This window comes from Salmo salar, chromosome 02 (assembly GCF_965601325.2).
Source record: "Salmo salar chromosome 02, fSalSal1, whole genome shotgun sequence".
In the NCBI taxonomy this organism is placed as follows: domain Eukaryota; kingdom Metazoa; phylum Chordata; class Actinopteri; order Salmoniformes; family Salmonidae; genus Salmo; species Salmo salar.
In genome coordinates this window covers 81,340,334-81,360,000 of record NC_138292.1, presented here as the reverse complement: position 1 = coordinate 81,360,000, position 19,667 = coordinate 81,340,334, and the positions used below count along the sequence as shown (strand labels likewise).

The window sequence follows — 19,667 nt, the reverse complement described above, 5'->3', positions numbered from 1 at the left end:
TTCACTGTGTGTGTGTGTGTGTGTTGATTCACTGTGTGTGTGTGTGTGTGTGTTGATTCACTGTGTGTGTGTGTGTGTGTGTGTTGATTCACTGTGTGTGTGTGTGTGTGTGTGTGTGTTGATTCACTGTGTGTGTGTGTGTGTTGATTCACTGTGTGTGTGTGTGTTGATTCACTGTGTGTGTGTGTGTGTGTCTGTGTGTGTGTGTTGATTCACTGTGTGTGTGTGTTGATTCACTGTGTGTGTGTGTTGATTCACTGTGTGTGTGTGTTGATTCACTGTGTGTGTGTGTTGATTCACTGTGTGTGTGTGTTGATTCACTGTGTGTGTGTGTTGATTCACTGTGTGTGTGTGTTGATTCACTGTGTGTGTGTGTGTTGATTCACTGTGTGTGTGTGTGTTGATTCACTGTGTGTGTGTGTTGATTCACTGTGTGTGTGTGTTGATTCACTGTGTGTGTGTGTGTGTATTCACTGTGTGTGTGTGTGTTTATTCACTGTGTGTTTATTCACTGTGTGTTGATTCACTGTGTGTTCATTCACTGTGTGTTGATTCACTGTGTGTGTGTGTGTTGATTCACTGTGTGTGTGTGTGTGTGTGTGTGATTCACTGTGTGTGTGTGTGTGTGTTGATTCACTGTGTGTGTGTGTGTGTGTTGATTCACTGTGTGTGTGTGTGTGTGTTGATTCACTGTGTGTGTGTGTGTGTTGATTCACTGTGTGTGTGTGTGTGTGTGTGTGTGTGTTGATTCACTGTGTGTGTGTGTGTGTGTGTGTTGATTCACTGTGTGTGTGTGTGTGTGTTGATTCACTGTGTGTGTTGATTCACTGTGTGTGTGTGTTGATTCACTGTGTGTGTGTGTTGATTCACTGTGTGTGTGTGTTGATTGACTGTGTGTGTGTGTTGATTCACTGTGTGTTGTTGTGTGTGTGTGTGTGTGTGTTGATTCACGTGTGTGTGTGTGTGTGTGTGTTGATTCACTGTGTGTGTTGATTCACGTGTGTGTGTTGTTGTGTGTGTGTGTGTGTGTTGATTCACTGTGTGTGTGTGTGTGTGTGTGTTGATTCACTGTGTGTGTGTGTCGTGTGTGTGTGTTGATTCACTGTGTGTGTGTGTGTGTGTGATTCACTTGTTGTGTGTGTGTTGATTCACTGTGTGTGTGTGTTGATTCACTGTGTGTGTGTGTTGATTCACTGTGTGTGTGTGTTGATTCACTGTGTGTGTGTGTGTGTGATTCACTGTGTGTGTGTGTGTGTGTGTTGATTCACTGTGTGTGTGTGTGTGTGTTGATTCACTGTGTGTGTGTGTGTGTGTGTTGATTCACTGTGTGGTGTGTGTGTGTGTTGATTCACTGTGTGTGTGTGTGTGTGTGTTGATTCACTGTGTGTGTGTGTTGATTCACTGTGTGTGTGTGTTGATTCACTGTGTGTGTGTGTTGATTCACTGTGTGTGTGTGTGTTGATTCACTGTGTGTGTGTGTGTGTGTGTTGATTCACTGTGTGTGTGTGTGTGTGTGATTCACTGTGTGTGTGTGTGTGTGTGTGTTGATTCACTGTGTGTTGATTCACTGTGTGTTGATTCACTGTGTGTTGATTCACTGTGTGTGTGTGTGTTGATTCACTGTGTGTGTGTGTCTGTGTGTGTGTTGATTCACTGTGTGTGTGTTGATTCACTGTGTGTGTGTTGATTCACTCTGTGTGTGTGTTGATTCACTGTGTGTGTGTGTTGATTCACTGTGTGTGTGTGTTGATTCACTGTGTGTGTGTGTTGATTCACTGTGTGTGTGTGTGTGTTGATTCACTGTGTGTGTGTGTTGATTCACTGTGTGTGTGTGTGTTGATTCACTGTGTGTGTGTGTGTTGATTCACTGTGTGTGTGTGTTGATTCACTGTGTGTGTGTGTGTGTATTCACTGTGTGTGTGTGTGTTTATTCACTGTGTGTTGATTCACTGTGTGTTGATTCACTGTGTGTTCATTCACTGTGTGTGTGTGTGTTGATTCACTGTGTGTGTGTGTGTGTGTGTTGATTCACTGTGTGTGTGTGTGTGTGTTGATTCACTGTGTGTGTGTGTGTGTGTTGATTCACTGTGTGTGTGTGTGTGTGTGATTCACTGTGTGTGTGTGTGTGTTGATTCACTGTGTGTGTGTGTGTGTGTGTGTGTTGATTCACTGTGTGTGTGTGTGTGTGTGTGTTGATTCACTGTGTGTGTGTGTGTGTGTGTGTGTGTGTTGATTCACTGTGTGTGTGTGTGTGTGTTGATTCACTGTGTGTGTTGATTCACTGTGTGTGTGTGTTGATTCACTGTGTGTGTGTGTTGATTCACTGTGTGTGTGTGTTGATTCACTGTGTGTGTGTGTGGTGTGTGGATTCACTGTGTGTGTGTGTTGATTCACTGTGTGTGTGTGTTGATTCACTGTGTGTGTGTGTTGATTCACTGTGTGTGTGTGTGTTGATTCACTGTGTGTGTGTGTTGATTCACTGTGTGTGTGTGAGTGTGTGTTGATTCACTGTGTTGATTCACTGTGTGTTGATTCACTGTGTGTTGATTCACTGTGTGTTGATTCACTGTGTGTTGATTCACTGTGTGTTGATTCACTGTGTGTGTGTGTGTGTGTTGATTCACTGTGTGTGTGTGTGTTGATTCACTGTGTGTGTGTGTGTGTGTTGATTCACTGTGTGTGTGTGTGTGTTGATTCACTGTGTGTGTGTGTGTGTTGATTCACTGTGTGTGTGTGTGTGTGTGTGTGTTGATTCACTGTGTGTGTGTGTGTGTGTGTGTGTTGATTCACTGTGTGTGTGGTGTGTGTGTGTGTGTGTGTGTTGATTCACTGTGTGTGTGTGTGTGTGTTGATTCACTGTGTGTGTGTGTGTGTGTGATTCACTGTGTGTGTGTGTGTGTGTTGATTCACTGTGTGTGTGTGTGTGTGTGTGTTGATTCACTGTGTGTGTGTGTGTGTGTTGATTCACTGTGTGTGTTGATTCACTGTGTGTGTGTGTTGATTCACTGTGTGTGTGTGTTGATTCACTGTGTGTGTGTGTTGATTCACTGTGTGTGTGTGTTGATTCACTGTGTGTGTGTGTTGATTCACTGTGTGTGTGTGTTGATTCACTGTGTGTGTGTGTTGATTCACTGTGTTGATTCACTGTGTGTTGATTCACTGTGTGTTGATTCACTGTGTGTTGATTCACTGTGTTGATTCACTGTGTGTTGATTCACTGTGTGTGTGTGTGTGTGTGTGTGTGTTGATTCACTGTGTGTGTGTGTGTGTGTGTGTTGATTCACTGTGTGTGTGTGTTGATTCACTGTGTGTGTGTGTGTTGATTCACTGTGTGTGTGTGTGTGTGTTGATTCACTGTGTGTGTGTGTGTGTGTGATTCACTGTGTGTGTGTGTGTGTTGATTCACTGTGTGTGTGTGTGTTGATTCACTGTGTGTGTGTGTGTGATTCACGTGTGTGTGTGTGTGTGTGTGTGTGTTGATTCACTGTGTGTGTGTGTGTGTGTGTGTGTTGATTCACTGTGTGTGTGTGTGTGTGTTGATTCACTGTGTGTGTGTGTGTGTGTTGATTCACTGTGTGTGTGTGTGTGTGTTGATTCACTGTGTGTGTGTGTGTGTGTGTGTTGATTCACTGTGTGTGTGTGTGTGTGTGTGTTGATTCACTGTGTGTGTGTGTGTGTTGATTCACTGTGTGTGTGTGTTGATTCACTGTGTGTGTTGATTCACTGTGTTGATTCACTGTGTGTTGATTCACTGTGTGTTGATTCACTGTGTGTTGATTCACTGTGTGTGTGTGTGTGTGTGTGTGTGTTGATTCACTGTGTGTGTGTGTGTGTGTGTGTTGATTCACTGTGTGTGTGTGTTGATTCACTGTGTGTGTGTGTGTTGATTCACTGTGTGTGTGTTGATTCACTGTGTGTGTGTTGATTCACTGTGTGTGTGTTGATTCACTGTGTGTGTGTGTGTGTGTTGATTCACTGTGTGTGTGTGTGTGTTGATTCACTGTGTGTGTGTGTGTGTGTTGATTCACTGTGTGTGTGTGTGTGTTGATTCACTGTGTGTGTGTGTGTGTTGATTCACTGTGTGTGTGTGTGTGTTGATTCACTGTGTGTGTGTGTGTGTGTGTTGATTCACTGTGTGTGTGTGTGTGTGTGATGTGTGTGTGTGTGTTGATTCACTGTGTGTGTGTGTGTGTGTGTGTGTTGATTCACTGTGTGTGTGTGTGTGTGTGTGTTGATTCACTGTGTGTGTTGATTCACTGTGTGTGTGTGTGTGTTGATTCACTGTGTGTGTGTGTGTGTGTGTGTGTGTGTGTGTGTGTGTGTGTGTGTTGATTCACTGTGTGTGTGTGTTGATTGACTGTGTGTGTTGATTGACTGTGTGTGTTGATTCACTGTGTGTGTGTGTGTGTGTGTGTGTGTGTGTGTGTTGATTCACTGTGTGTGTGTGTGTGTGTGTGTGTGTGTGTGTGTTGATTCACGTGTGTGTGTGTTGATTCACTGTGTGTGTGTGTTGATTCACTGTGTGTGTGTGTGTGTGTGTTGATTCACTGTGTGTGTGTGTGTGTGTGTGGTGTGTGTGTGTGTGTGTGTGTGTTGATTCACTGTGTGTGTGTGTGTGTGTGTGTTGATTCACTGTGTGTGTGTGTTGATTCACTGTGTGTGTGTGTGTGTGTGTTGATTCACTGTGTGTGTGTGTGTGTGTGTGTGTTGATTCACAGTGTGTGTGTGTGTGGTTGATTCACTGTGTGTGTTGATTCACTGTGTGTGTTGATTCACTGTGTGTGTGTGTGTTGATTCACTGTGTGTGTGTGTGTTGATTCACTGTGTGTGTGTGTGTGTGTGTGTGTGTTGATTCACTGTGTGTGTGTGTTGATTCACTGTGTGTGTGTGTTGATTGACTGTGTGTGTGTGTTGATTGACTGTGTGTGTGTGTTGATTCACTGTGTGTTGATTCACTGTGTGTGTGTGTGTGTGTGTGTTGATTCACTGTGTGTGTGTGTGTGTGTGTGTGTTGATTCACTGTGTGTGTTGATTCACTGTGTGTGTGTGTGTGTGTGTGTGTGTTGATTCACTGTGTGTGTGTGTGTGTGTGTTGATTCACTGTGTGTGTGTGTTGATTCACTGTGTGTGTGTGTGTGTTGATTCACTGTGTGTGTTGATTCACTGTGTGTGTGTGTGTTGATTCACTGTGTGTGTTGATTCACTGTGTGTGTGTGTGTGTGTGTGTGTGTTGATTCACTGTGTGTGTGTGTTGATTCACTGTGTGTGTGTGTTGATTGACTGTGTGTGTGTGTTGATTCACTGTGTGTTGATTCACTGTGTGTGTGTGTGTGTGTGTTGATTCACTGTGTGTGTTGATTCACTGTGTGTGTGTGTGTGTGTGTGTTGATTCACTGTGTGTGTGTGTGTGTGTGTGTTGATTCACTGTGTGTGTGTGTTGATTCACTGTGTGTGTGTGTGTGTTGATTCACTGTGTGTGTGTGTTGATTCACTGTGTGTGTGTGTTGATTCACTGTGTGTGTGTGTGTTGATTCACTGTGTGTGTGTGTGTGTGTGTGTGTTGATTCACTGTGTGTGTGTGTGTGTGTTGATTCACTGTGTGTGTGTGTTGATTCACTGTGTGTGTGTGTTGATTCACTGTGTGTGTTTGTGTTGATTCACTGTGTGTGTTTGTGTTGATTCACTGTGTGTGTGTGTTGATTCACTGTGTGTGTGTGTTGATTCACTGTGTGTTTGTGTTGATTCACTGTGTTTGTGTTGATTCACTGTGTGTGTGTTGATTCACTGTGTGTGTCTGTGTGTTGATTCACTGTGTGTGTGTGTGTGTGTGTTGATTCACTGTGTGTGTGTGTGTGTTGATTCACTGTGTGTGTGTGTGTGTGTGTGTGTTGATTCACTGTGTGTGTGTGTGTGTGTGTGTTGATTCACTGTGTGTGTGTGTGTGTGTGTGATTCACGTGTGTGTGTGTGTGTGTGTGTGATTCACTGTGTGTGTGTGTGATTCACTGTGTGTGTGTTGATTCACTGTGTGTGTGTGTGTGTGTGTGTGTGTGTTGATTCACTGTGTGTGTGTGGTGTGTGTGTGTGTGTTGATTCACTGTGTGTGTGTGTGTGTGTGTTGATTCACTGTGTGTGTGTGTGTGTATGTTGATTCACTGTGTGTGTGTGTGTGTTGATTCACTGTGTGTGTGTGTGTGTTGATTCACTGTGTGTGTGTGTGTGTTGATTCACTGTGTGTGTGTGTGTGTTGATTCACTGTGTGTGTTTGTGTTGATTCACTGTGTGTGTGTGTTGTTTGTGTGTGTTTGTGTTGATTCACTGTGTATGTGTGTGTGTGTGTGTGTGTGTGTGTGTGTGTGTTGATTCACTGTGTGTGTGTGTGTGTGTGTTGATTCACTGTGTGTGTGTGTGTGTGTGTTGGTTCATTGTTGATTCACTGTGTGTGTGTTGATTCACTGTGTGTGTGTTGATTCACTGTGTGTGTGTTGATTCACTGTGTGTGTGTGTTGATTCACTGTGTGTGTGTGTGTGTTGATTCACTGTGTGTGTGTGTGTGTGTGTGTTGATTCATTATGTGTGTGTTCTAGGTTCTACTTTAAGAAGGTGAGTGATGAGTTTGACTGTGGCGTGGTGTTTGAGGAAGTCAAAGAGGACGACGCCGTCTTGCCCATCTACGAGGAGAAGATCATCGGTAAGGTAGAGAAGGTGGACTGAACCAGGAAACAGGAAATGGAGCCGGGAGGAAGTAGGAAGTGGAGGAGGAACAATGACGCAGAGAAAAGACTGAACCGGAACGGAGGAAGAGGAGGTGGAGAGAGTGCTTTTGGAAGAGGAGGAGCGGGGGAGGATGTAAAGGAGGGTGGGAAAGGATGAGACACAAGGATGGAATGGTACACAGAATGTCACTGCCTGGTTGAAGCGTAGAGGAACACGTTTGGAAAGGAAGGATGGAGGGATGAACAGGGTGAAAAGCCGATTTCTAAACAGTCTTCCTCCTGTTCTGGGGGAGTTGTTCTCCTTCCAGAACCAGCTGCTGCTAAGTTGCTATGGTGACGTCATGGTGCTCGGAACAGGATGACGGCTGAGTTCCATTCCGGAATCTCACTCCCTTCAGTCCCTAGACTCGTCACTGAGGGGGCAGAGGGGATGGGTGCGGCCCAAATAGCACCCTAGACCCCAGTGATCATCAACTAGATTCAGCCTTAGGCTGATTATTATTATTTTTTTAATCTTGAGTGGCTGGTCAGGGGGCCTGAATATAATTACATAGAATTTGTGGACTGCAAATTGAATACAACAAGCCCAAACAGATAGACTATTTGACTAAAACATAATCATTTCAAACCTTGCTTACATTTGTATACAATCACCTATCTCTCTATTATGCCTGGGAATATTTTTAGAATACCGAAATGTAAAATAATTTGGAGCTGAAAGACGGTGTTTTTACAAGCTTTTATGTTCCAAAATAAAAGCCCTATGGTCCCTGGTCACTATAGGGAATAGGCTGCCGTTTGGGACGTAAACCGATGAGGTGAGGATTTTCATCATGGAGCGGAGCCTTCATCTCCTCAACACGTGGACATCATAATGACATCATAAAGAACCTTCACGCTCCATCCTCTGATGTCACCTAGCGATGTCAAAGCATTCTGTTCAAACAAACATTGCTCTGTAAAACTGGTTTACTGCAGCTGTATATTTTTGATACAACGCTATGCCTACGGACATAAAAGGAAAAGTAGTCTTTTTACCTGTAGACGTGGAGTATTTTTTCTGGGTGGGTAATGTACAGGTACTAGTAGGTTTTAACATGTGTACAGGCTGGGGTACAGTCCCTAACGGCACCCTATTCCCTTTCTAGTGCACTACTTTTAACCAGAGCCCTATGGCTAATGGCACCCTATTCCCCAGCTAGTGCACTACGTGGGGGGAGAGGGGGGTTAGGGTGTGGTTTGGGACTCCTTGTGTTTTTATATGTAAAGGTATATATTTTAAAGCTAGATGGCTGAGTCTTGTAAGGGCTGAAATCTGTTTTCAGGCAGTCCATGCTTCTCCAGGAGACGCTTCATGTCTATTATCCCGTTCAACTGCCTCTAACCCCTACACCCTAGGTTGAAACCCTAACCCCTACACCCTAGGTTGAAACCCTAACCCCCTACACCCTAGGTTGAAACCCTAACCCCCTACACCCTAGGTTGAAACCCTAACCCCCTACACCCTAGGTTGAAACCCTAACCCCCTACACCCTAGGTTGAAACCCTAACCCCCTACACCCTAGGTTGAAACCCTAACCCCCTACACCCTAGGTTGAAACCCTAACCCCCTACACCCTAGGTTGAAACCCTAACCCCTACACCCTAGGTTGAAACCCTAACCCCTACACCCTAGGTTGAAACCCTAACCCCTACACCCTAGGTTGAACCCTAATCCCTACACCTTAGGTTGAACCCCTAACCTCTACACCCTAAGTTGAACCCTACACCCTAGTTTGAACCCTAACCCCTTACACTCTAGGTTGAAACTCTAACCCCCTACACCCTAGGTTGAAACCCTAACCCCCTACACCCTAGGTTGAAACCCTAACCCCCTACACCCTAGGTTGAAACCCCTAACCCCCTACACCCTAGGTTGAAACCCTAACCCCCTACACTCTAGGTTGAAACCCTAACCCCCTACACTCTAGGTTGAAACCCTAACCCCCTACACTCTAGGTTGAAACCCTAACCCCCTACACTCTAGGTTGAAACCCTAACCCCCTACACTCTAGGTTGAACCCTAACCCCCTACACTCTAGGTTGAACCCTAACCCCCTACACTCTAGGTTGAACCCCTAACCCCCTACACTCTAGGTTGAACCCCTAACCCCCTACACTCTAGGTTGAACCCCTAACCCCCTACACTCTAGGTTGAACCCCTAACCCCCTACACTCTAGGTTGAACCCCTAACCCCCTACACTCTAGGTTGAAACCCTAACCCCCTACACTCTAGGTTGAAACCCTAACCCCCTACACTCTAGGTTGAAACCCTAACCCCCTACACTCTAGGTTGAAACCCTAACCCCCTACACTCTAGGTTGAAACCCTAACCCCCTACACTCTAGGTTGAAACCCTAACCCCCTACACTCTAGGTTGAAACCCTAACCGCCTACACTCTAGGTTGAAACCCTAACCCCCTACACTCTAGGTTGAAACCCTAACCCCCTACACTCTAGGTTGAAACCCTAACCCCCTACACTCTAGGTTGAAACCCTAACCCCCTACACTCTAGGTTGAAACCCTAACCCCCTACACTCTAGGTTGAAACCCCTAACCCCATACACCCTAGGTTGAACCCCCCTACACCCTAGTTTTGGAGTGGGGACTAGGGATTGGTTTGGAATTTGAAAACTGTCTGTCGATCATTAATGTACTGCAACTCTCCCCAACTTCTCCCCTCAGACACCCAGGGCCTGTATCTGTTTCAGATCAAAGCTGCCGAATAGCAGAGCACAGATCTAGAATCAGCTTAGCCCTAACCCTGTGTTGTGTCTCAAGTGACACCCTATTCCCTATATAGTGCACTACTTTTCACCAGGTTTCATAGGGCTGTGGTCAGAAGTAGTGCACTACATAGGGAATAAGGTGTCACTCTCTGCAGAGGAAACTGTCTTAGGATCTGTTTTTTACTCCAAGGTTCCTGTACTGTGTGTATTCTATGTACTATGTTGTATTTCTACAATGAACTGATCTACAGTGCGTGGATCTATGTAAACAGCCAAAGAAAATCCATAACCTGTCTGTGTTGCGATGTCTGTCTGTCTCTGGGCACTGTCTGTACATCTGTCAAATGCGTCTGTCTGTACAGTTAGTCCCGTTGTGAAATGTATTGTTTTATTGTGCATCTGTCTGTATGGCAGAAATTCACTTGGTTATCCCTATTTTCCCCAATAGTCCAGTCTATAATGTGGAGTTAAATGTATAGGGTTTTAAATCAACTTCTGGAGAAACAGTGCCTGAAGTTGACTTGCACTCAGATCTGGTCGAAGAGGGTAAATACACAATAGGACTATTTCATCCCAAAAAATCCAAGATGGTGACCCACTATAAATCCAAGATGGTGACCCACTATAAATCCAAGATGGTGACCCACTATAAATCCAAGATGGTGGTCCCACTATAAATCCAAGATGGTGGTCCCACTATAAATCCAAGATGGTGGTCCCACTATCTCCCCCTCTGAATTATAACGTTTTAGATGAGAGAATGTTGTTTCATGCGACAATATCTGTCCAATAATCGGCAAGCATGTTCTCATTTTATATAAAATGTATTTTACGATTATACATTGGATTATACCTGATTTTAGTTTTATTTGTAGTTGTAAACTACATTGCCCCTTTTGAATGGTATTTAATGCTGTGTTATTGGAAGTATTGGGGGGGATGTCCTGGATTGCACCCTATTTTCTATATTGTACTCTACTGGCCTTAAAAGTAGTGCACTACATAGAGAATAGGGTGCCATTGGCCATAGGGACCTGGTAAAAAGTAGTGCACTATATAGGGAATAGGGTGCCATTTGAGACGTCTCCCTGGAATTCTCATAAATTAATGGGAAAAGCTGTAAGGGTCCTTTTTTAGAATGGTAGTAATTATAATTAAGGTAATTTCCATTTAATTTAACTAAGTTCTTACAGGGTCACTACAGAGTATGTGGGACTGATCTATAATTTTATTTGTTTATTTTAAGATCACAATGAATAACATTACATTTGTAATTTAGCAGACGTTCTTATCCAGAGCGACTTACAGTAGTGAGTGGAATACATTTTCATTGATACTGGTTCCCCGTCCCCCCTGGCGTTGCAAGTTCCAACTGGACAGGGGGGACAACCTGATCCTAGATCCAGCCAACCTACTCTGAGAAGATTTCTGAATACAGGCCCAGATGTCAGTGGTGGTGGGGTGAAAACTGTGCCTTTTTATTCCCATCCTAACTTCAATCACTGATTGTCATAAAACCTGTCATTACATGCATTAGCCTCTAGGTGCTGTTTTTAAATCATTGTTATTTAGTTTATTATTTTCAACCAACATTACGCTGTGTCGGTCTAGACAAGCCTGCTCTTCACTATGTAAATATGTACATTGCCATATTTCCTATGTTTTCAGTCCTCAACCCGCTGACAGCCAGCCAATCTCTGAGGTTTATAAACTACAGACTACACAGAGATTGCAGAGCGCTGGATTCACGTGTACATTTCTTTTTAAAAAGGTACTTCGTTAATAAATACATTGAATAAAATATGACCCCTGTCCTTGTTGATGGAGTAGTAGCGCATCGTTCTGTTGCCGTCGCTATGCCATTGCTATGCTGTCAGGATTTATGTGAAAAGGATGTATTGACGCTTTACAAAACCTAAACATTGATGACTGCTTCTGGGCAGGCACTTCTACCAATCTATACATGGAGTCTGCTAAAGGTACCAATCTATACATGGAGTCTGCTAAAGGTACCAATCTATACATGGAGTCTGCTAAAGGTACCAATCTATACATGGAGTCTGCTAAAGGTACCAATCTATACATGGAGTCTGCTAAAGGTACCAATCTATACATGGAGTCTGCTAAAGGTACCAATCTATACATGGAGTCTGCTAAAGGTACCAATCTATACATGGAGTCTGCTAAAGGTACCAATCTATACATGGAGTCTGCTAAAGGTACCAATCTATACATGGAGTCTGCTAAAGGTACCAATCTATACATGGAGTCTGCTAAAGGTACCAATCTATACATGGAGTCTGCTAAAGGTACCAATCTATACATGGAGTCTGCTAAAGGTACCAATCTATACATGGAGTCTGCTAAAGGTACCAATTAGGGAAGCACGATATATCGGTAAGCATATCGGAATCGGACGGTATTAGCTAAAAATACCAGCATCGGCATCAGCCCGATGTCTAGTTTAACGGCGATGTGCAAAACCGATGTCTTAGCTGACGTGCCATACCTATATAACGTAGGTACATGACATAATGACGCCACGTAAAATGTCGCGCTACATGTGCAACACAGCATTCCTAACCTAGCCCACAATGTCTGCTGTGTGGATAGAGCAGTCAACAAGTCCAGCAGTCATTTGAAAGAGTAAAAACACTTCAGCGAGACAATTCAAAGGCGAAGGACATTAACACCAAGATAATGGAATTCATTGTCCTTAACAATCAACCGTTCTCTGTTGTGGATGATGTTCGCTTTCGCCGACTGGTGGAGCACCTCGAGCCCCAGGACACACTACCAATTAGGCACTATTTTTCAGATGTTGCCCTACCGGAGTTACACAGTATTGTTGAAACGCACATCCATGAGCTACTTGCTACGGGCGTCACTGCTATTAGCTTCATGACATTTGGACCAGCGATGTCAGCCCCATGAGCATGCTGAGTTTGACAGCACAGTGTGTCGACGAGGATTTTGTACTGAGGAAAGCCGTATTGCTCAAGAATGTGCTGGTTCTCATACCGCTGCTGCCATTTCAATGGCATTTGAGAACATGTTTGAAACATGAACACACTCCTAGCTCCATTCGAACAACTGACTCGAGAAATAAGCTCATCAACTGCGTCTGCAGCAGACGTGATACCCTCTAATGGTATTGACGCGCCTGCTCAACAAAACTGCCGACACAGACCATGGGGTTAACTTAGAAAAGTACTCGAGGCTGTGCACAAGCGATTCGGTTGCGATCTCTCTGAGCCTCTTTACTGTGTTGCCACCATGCTCGATGCTAGGTACAAGGACCGCTACTTCGATGCAGACAAGAAACAGGGTTTACGTTAAATGTTAGACACAGCTGGACAACATGGAAACAGACACAATCCTCCTGACTATTTGTTCCCATCGGTTTAGTGCACCCTTTAAGGACAGTCCCAAGCTATTCCGCAACATATTTTAGCTCAGCCCTTTTAATATCAGGAGTTGGATGCAATAACGTTTGTTGATTTCAGTTTATTGCCCTCATTTAACTGTTGTGATGACTACAGTTTCCGTTGTATTTTTCCAGGTAAATGTGAGTAGTACGCCATCTTGTGGAACATTGGGAGATGTCCTTCGGGTAACCTGACCGTTCGCGAATGACGTACAACACAAGGTCAAAGTTTACATGTGCAACGTAACGACAGGAACACACAGTTGAAACGGCAGCTCCCAAAGAAAACATACATTTTTGCGTGAAATGTGCTTTATTTAACGTTTTAATTTGGCGGTTTTAATTAAACAGGATACAATTCAGATGCTTTGAATGCATATCGAGCCGTACAGTAGTAGCTGGTCATTTTTTAAACTTTGAGTCACGAATTCGCAGCGGAGCTAGCGAGCTAACGTTAGTTTGCTAGCCATGGATCCGCTAGACATAGTGATGGACGAAGTGGCGTTGGAGGGACTGGACGGGGTTACTATCCTCTCTCTGTGGATTCGGTTGGAAAAGAGGAACCCTGCTTTCCCACGGAATCTAGACTCGTATACTAAAGAGTTCATTTGGAAATCCTTGGTCTCGAACCACGAAGTCGACTTCTACGAGCTGCCGCAAGAGAGAGCGGATGTCGTGCTCGTCGACAGGTAGGTTGGAGTTTTTCTTACGCGTCGATCACACGTACAGTGTCATTACGAAAAATGGGACGGAGCATCGTCTGGATATGTGTGCAACAAAAGTTCAACATTCACCTTCTGCTACCATTTCTGTCAAGCCGTCTGCGCATACAGTATGACGCATACTTTAGATAAATCCAAGGTATTCACTGCAACTGCCTCTGAAACGCAATGTTGCAAGGCAAACGCAGCGTTCCATTGGAATGAAAGTACTTCAGGTGTACCAAAATGCATTGACACTGTCGGCGTGATCGAGCCGTTACTTGTCTAGCTACTTCAGTGCGTTCAAGACCACTGAGAAATTGGAGAGAAAAAACTAGCTCCAACTGCGAAAGTTTGTTTTGAACATGGATTTCCCAGTTCCTAACAGTCCTACTAAACATTTCCCCTATATCGTACATTTGTAGCGTTATGTCATTGTTTGATAGCCTCTGAATTTGAAACAAACTATCTAACTAGCTAGTAAAACCATTCAGAAGCCCTGACTCCAAAGCTGACACTAACTAGTTAACTAACCTTGATGGCTAAATATCTAGCCATGCTCAGTGCCAAATGTTCAGTTAGCTGCGTGCAAGCTGCCAATGCCACTATCCCTCTCCATGCCATATGTCTGTTCTTCAGGTTTGCAGACATAGATCCAGACACAGGGATTCAGGAAGCATCTTGTTGGGACAGAGTGGACTCCTACCCTGTCCAGATCTTATTGGAGGATAAGAGGGGAATCCAGGGCTCGTGCGTCTTCTTCAAGGAGAGGAGAAACGTCACCCCAATCATCCGCACCACCAGCCTGACGCCACGTCTAACGTTAGAGGATGCCTTCAAAAGGTGGGAGAAACTGGCTGAAGATTAATGTGTGTGTGTGTTGGGGGGGGGTAAACTGTCTGAAGATTCAAGCTATCTCTAAGACATTCATATCCAGCTGGTCCCAATTTCTCCACCTCTCCTTGGCCGTAACCCTTCAGTGTACATTTTGTGGCGGTATCCAGATCTTCATACCGTTTCTGTACCATACAGTATATGGTATTATTGGAAGTACACACAAAGGTGCTATTTGACACACAAAACAATTTAGGCAACAGGGATCTTGATCCAGCAGGTGATTAAATGTCTCTAGTCTGAGTACCGGTCTTTTTAGCTAACATCTCAATGTTCAATATGCAGCTACATTTACACCGGAGTTGCTCATTGGTTGTTAGAAATTACATTGATATTTTCCATGACAACATGTAGAGCCTAAAGAATATAATTCTAATTATAACAGTCAAAAACAAACATTTAGCCGTTAGCTTGGCAAGCTGTTGTATTTTGATAGCTGTTAGCTAGGCAAGCTGTTGTATTTTGATAGCTGTTAGCTGGGCAAGCTGTTGTATTTTGATAGCTGTTAGCTGGGCAAGCTGTTGTATTTTGATAGCTGTTAGCTTGGCAAGCTGTTGTATTTTGATAGCTGTTAGCTTGGCAAGCTGTTGTATTTTGATAGCTGTTAGCTTGGCAAGCTGTTGTATTTTGATAGCTGTTAGCTTGGCAAGCTGTTGTATTTTAGATTTTTGTAACACATTTGAGTTTGTATCCTTAAAAATGTTTGAAATTTCAATAAAATAAAAGCCAATATTTGGATAATGTTTGAGATTGGAAGATAGCTGTGAGGGGTTATCGAATCACGATCAAGTCCTCTGTTCTCCTCGTGCTCATTAATGATAGAATGTTAATATTTGAAGATGGTAGAAAGGCCAGTCTGTTTGGCAATGACAGAGAGAGGCAAGGAGTGGCTTGTTAGCTAAAGAAGCTGTTACTCAGGCTGTTATGTCTCTGCTGTAATCAAGAAGTTTGATCTTAACAAGTTAGCAAACCAAATGCATAGCTGGATCCCTGAGCTGGATATAGTTTGACACTTATAGTTACACTTCGTTATCGTTATAAGCAGTGGCGGAGCGATATTGAAAATCATACCGTCGGTGTTTCGAAATGCCCCCGTATGTATATAAACGGTATATCGCCCAAGCCCACTTCAATGTTTGTAGATCTGTAATGTGGAAGCAATAAACTGGTGCACATTGATATAAACTGGTGCATATTGGTGATTTATTTTGTATTTTATTTCACCTTTATTTAACCAGGTAGGTTAGTTGAGAACAAGTTCTCATTTGCAACTGCGACCTGGCCAAGATAAAGAGTAGCAATTCGACACATACAACAGAGTTACACATGGAATAAACAAAACATACAGTCAATAATACAGTAGAACAAAAGAAAACAAAAAGTCTATCTACAGTGAGTGCAAATGAGGTACGTTAAGGCAATAAATAGGCCATGGAGGTGAAGTAATTACAATATAGCAATTAAACACTGGATTGGTAGATGTGCAGAAGATGGATGTGCGAGTAGAGATACTGGGGTGCAAAGGAGCAAGTTAAATAAATAAATAAATACAGTATGGGGATGAGGTAGGTAGATAGATGGGCTGTTTACAGATGGGCTATGTACAGGTGCAGTGATCTGTGAGCTGCTCTGACACCTGGTGCTTAAAGCTAGTGAGGGAGATATGAGTCTCCAGCTTCAGTGATTTTTGCAGTTCGTTCCAGTCATTGGCAGCAGAGAACTGGAAGGAAAGACGACCAAAGGAGGAATTGGCTTTGGGGGTGACCAGTGATATATACCTGCGTGCTACTATGGTGACCAGTGAGCTGAGATAAGGCGGGGCTTTACCTAGCAGAGACTTGTAGATAACCTGTAGCCTTTGGGTTTAGCGACGAGTATGAAGCGAGGGCCAGCCAACCAGAGCGTACAGGTCGCAATGGTGGGTAGTGTATGGGGCTTTGGTGACAAAACGGATGGCACTGTGATAGACTGCATCCAGTTTGTTGAGTATTGTTGGAGGCTATTTTATAGATGACATCACCGAAATCGAGGATCGGTAGGATGGTCAGTTTTATGAGGGTATGTTTGGCAGCATGAGTGAAGGATGCTTTGTTGCGATATAGGAAGCCGATTCTAGATTTAATTTTGGATTGGAGATGCTTAATGTGAGTCTGGAAGGAGAGTTTACAGTCTAACCAGACACCCAGGTATTTGTAGTTGTCCACGTATTCTAAGTCAGAGCCGTCCAGAGTAGTGATGCTGGACGGGCGAGCAGGTGCGAGCAGTGATCGATTGAATAGCATGCATTTAGTTTTACTTGCGTTTAAGTGCAGTCGGAGGCCACGGAAGGAGAGTTGTATGGCATTGAAGCTCGTCTGGAGGTTTGTTAATTAACACAGTTTCCAAAGAGGGGCCAGAAGTATACAGAATGGTGTCGTCTGCGTAGAGGTGGATCAGAGAATCACCAGCAGCAAGAGCAACATCATTGATGTATACAGAGAAGAGTCGGCCCGAGAATTGAACCCTGTGGTACCCCCATAGAGACTGCCAGAGGTCTGGACAGCAGGCTCTCCCATTTGACACACTGAACTCTATCAGATAAGTAGTTGGTAAACCAGGCGAGGCAATCATTTGAGAAACCAAGGCTGTCGAGTCTGCCAATAAGAATGTGGTGATTGACAGAGTCGAAAGCCTTAGACATGTCGATGAATACAGCTGCACAGTAATGTCTCTTATCGATGGCGGTTATGATGTCGTTTAGGACCTTGAGCGTGGCTGAGGTGCACCCATGACCAGCTCTGAAACCAGATTGCATAGCGGAGAAGGTATGGTGGGATTCCAAATGGTCGGTGATCTGTTTATTAACTTGGCTTTCGAAGACCTTAGAAAGGCAGGGTAGGATAGATATAGGTCTGTAGCAGTCTGGGTCTAGAGTGTCTCCCCTTTGAAGAGGGTGATGTAAACGGTGGTGCACGTTGGTGTAACCAATGAGGAGATGGCATGTGGGTATCTGCTTCTATAAACCAATGAGGAGATGGGAGAGGCAGGACTTGCACCGTGTTCAGCGTCACAAATAGAACTGACTTCTATTTTAGCGCTTGGAAACGCAGACGCTCGTTAGTGCGCGAGCAGCGTGGGTGCAGTAATTGAATAACATGTGTGTTTACATTTATTTTGCGACGCGAGCGGTGTGGTCAGCATGTTACATCAAGGGTTTAGGGCCAAGGGGGAGGGATAGGGTGTGATATGGGACAGGCTGTTAGCATTACATTAGCTGGCCGACTACAGAAAGTCATAGCCCCAACTGATGACCTCTCCCCGAGGTAGAATCAATCCACAACTTGTCATGAACTAGTCAGGTACATACTAAGCATGGTCCTAAAACAACCCTTAACCCATGATAACCTCTCGTCCTCCAGGTGGGGGAGGAAGCTGGTAATGGTGGCCTCCCAGAGGGTAAGGTTCAGGGTGTTGATAGGTGATGGAGGAGACCCAGACATGAAGCTGACTGACCACTCATACTGTATCCTGGAGAGGCTGGGGAGGGCCCGCTGGCAGGGAGAGTTACAGAGAGACCTGCACTCCTGCTCGTTCAAGTAGGAAAACACATATCTACCTCTTTAGCTACTGAGAGACCATGCTCATTCAAGTAGCTGGCTTGACAGGAAAACCACAGTGATCTCCTCTACCTCTTTAGTGTTTATGTACCAGCATGCTCTCTGTCACACTTTCATCTCTGTAAAGTTGCTAGAATACCACTATAGTCTGCTCTGATTGGTCACACTATGTAATAAGCTGTGTTGTGATTGGTGCAGGACGGACCCGAGGAAGATGCACTACTTGAGGAAGTCTCTGACGCAGAATGATCTGATCACCATGCAGTCTCACGTCATCAGACTGGCCAGTGGAGCACAGCAACACTCCATACTGCTGCTGCTCAAACGCTTCCACGTAGACCGGTCAGTACACACTGTCTGTCTGATTCATGGAAAACATGTTTACATTTCCAAAGCAAGTGAACTTGATCATTTGTATTGGTTATTTCACTTTTGTTTATTAACAGTGAACATTACACTCACAGAAGTTCCAAAAGAATAAAGACATTACAAATGTCATATTATGTATATATACAGTGTTGTAACGATGTACAAATGGTTCAAGTACACAAGGGAAAATAAATAAGCATAAATATGGGTTGTATTTACAATGGTGTTTGTTCTTCACTGGTTGACCTTTTCTTGTGACAACAGGTCACACATCTTGCTGCTGTGATGGCACACTGTGGTATTTCACCCAGTAGATATGGGAGTTTATCAAAATTGGGTTTGTTTTCAAATTATTTGTGGATCTGTGTAATCTGAGGGAAATATGTGTCTCTAATATGGTCATACATTTGGCAGGAGGTTATGAAGTGCAGCTCAGTTTCCACCTCATTTTGTGGGCAGTGTGCACATAGCCTGTCTTCTCTTGAGAGCCAGGTCTGCCCACGGTGGCCTTTCTCAATAGCAAGGCTATGCTCACTGAGTCTGTACATAGTCAAAGCTTTCCTTAAGTTTGGGCCAGTCACAGTGGTCAGGTATTCTGCCACTGTGTACTCTCTGTTTAGGGCCAAATAGCATTCTAGTTTGCTCTGTTTTTTTGTTAATTCTTTCCAATGTGTCAAGTAATTATCTTTCTGTTTTCTCATGATTTGGTTGGGTCTCTCTCTGTCTCTCCAGGCGTAGTAAGTATGATATCCTGATGGAGTTGACCTCTAACCTCCTGTCAGAGGCGCCCAACCACATAGCCTCCATGATCACACTACGAGACCAACTGGTGAGACCTCCGTGTGTGTGTGTGTGTGTGTGTTCCAGTCAACAGTGCATCATTGAGCAGTATGTGGTTAGAGTGTGTATCAGCAATGTGAGGTTAGAGAGTGTGTATCAGCAGTATGTGGTTAGAGTGTGTATCAGCAATGTGAGGTTAGAGAGTGTGTATCAGCAGTGTGAGGTTAGAGTGTGTGTATCAGCAGTGTGAGGTTAGAGTGTGTATCAGCAGTGTGAGGTTAGAGAGTGTGTATCAGCAGTGTGAGGTTAGAGTGTGTATCAGCAGTGTGAGGTTAGAGTGTGTGTATCAGCAATGTGAGGTTAGAGAGTGTGTATCAGCAGTGTGAGGTTAGAGAGTGTGTATCAGCAGTGTGAG

The 19,667-nt window shown here is 44.1% G+C and overlaps 2 protein-coding genes across 3 annotated transcripts in view; both read left to right on the top strand.

Annotated features, from left to right (window-relative positions):
- Positions 1-11,286, top strand: part of LOC106593205 (axin-1) — a 41,795-nt gene extending 30,509 nt beyond the window's left edge. For both annotated transcript variants that reach the window (XM_045710612.2, XM_045710605.2), the window contains exon 14: positions 6,587-11,286. In XM_045710612.2, coding sequence (XP_045566568.1) covers positions 6,587-6,713 — 127 coding nt within the window. In that variant the 3' untranslated portion in view covers positions 6,714-11,286. The remainder of the gene's footprint in view (positions 1-6,586) is intronic.
- Positions 11,287-13,130: 1,844 nt separating this feature from the next.
- The window catches only part of gtf3c1 (general transcription factor IIIC subunit 1), a 76,842-nt gene continuing 70,305 nt past the window's right edge, over positions 13,131-19,667 (top strand). The window contains exons 1-5 of the mRNA XM_082969498.1: positions 13,131-13,601; positions 14,253-14,456; positions 17,906-18,082; positions 18,302-18,445; positions 19,205-19,301. Coding sequence (XP_082825624.1) covers positions 13,381-13,601; positions 14,253-14,456; positions 17,906-18,082; positions 18,302-18,445; positions 19,205-19,301 — 843 coding nt within the window. The 5' untranslated portion in view covers positions 13,131-13,380. The remainder of the gene's footprint in view (positions 13,602-14,252; positions 14,457-17,905; positions 18,083-18,301; positions 18,446-19,204; positions 19,302-19,667) is intronic.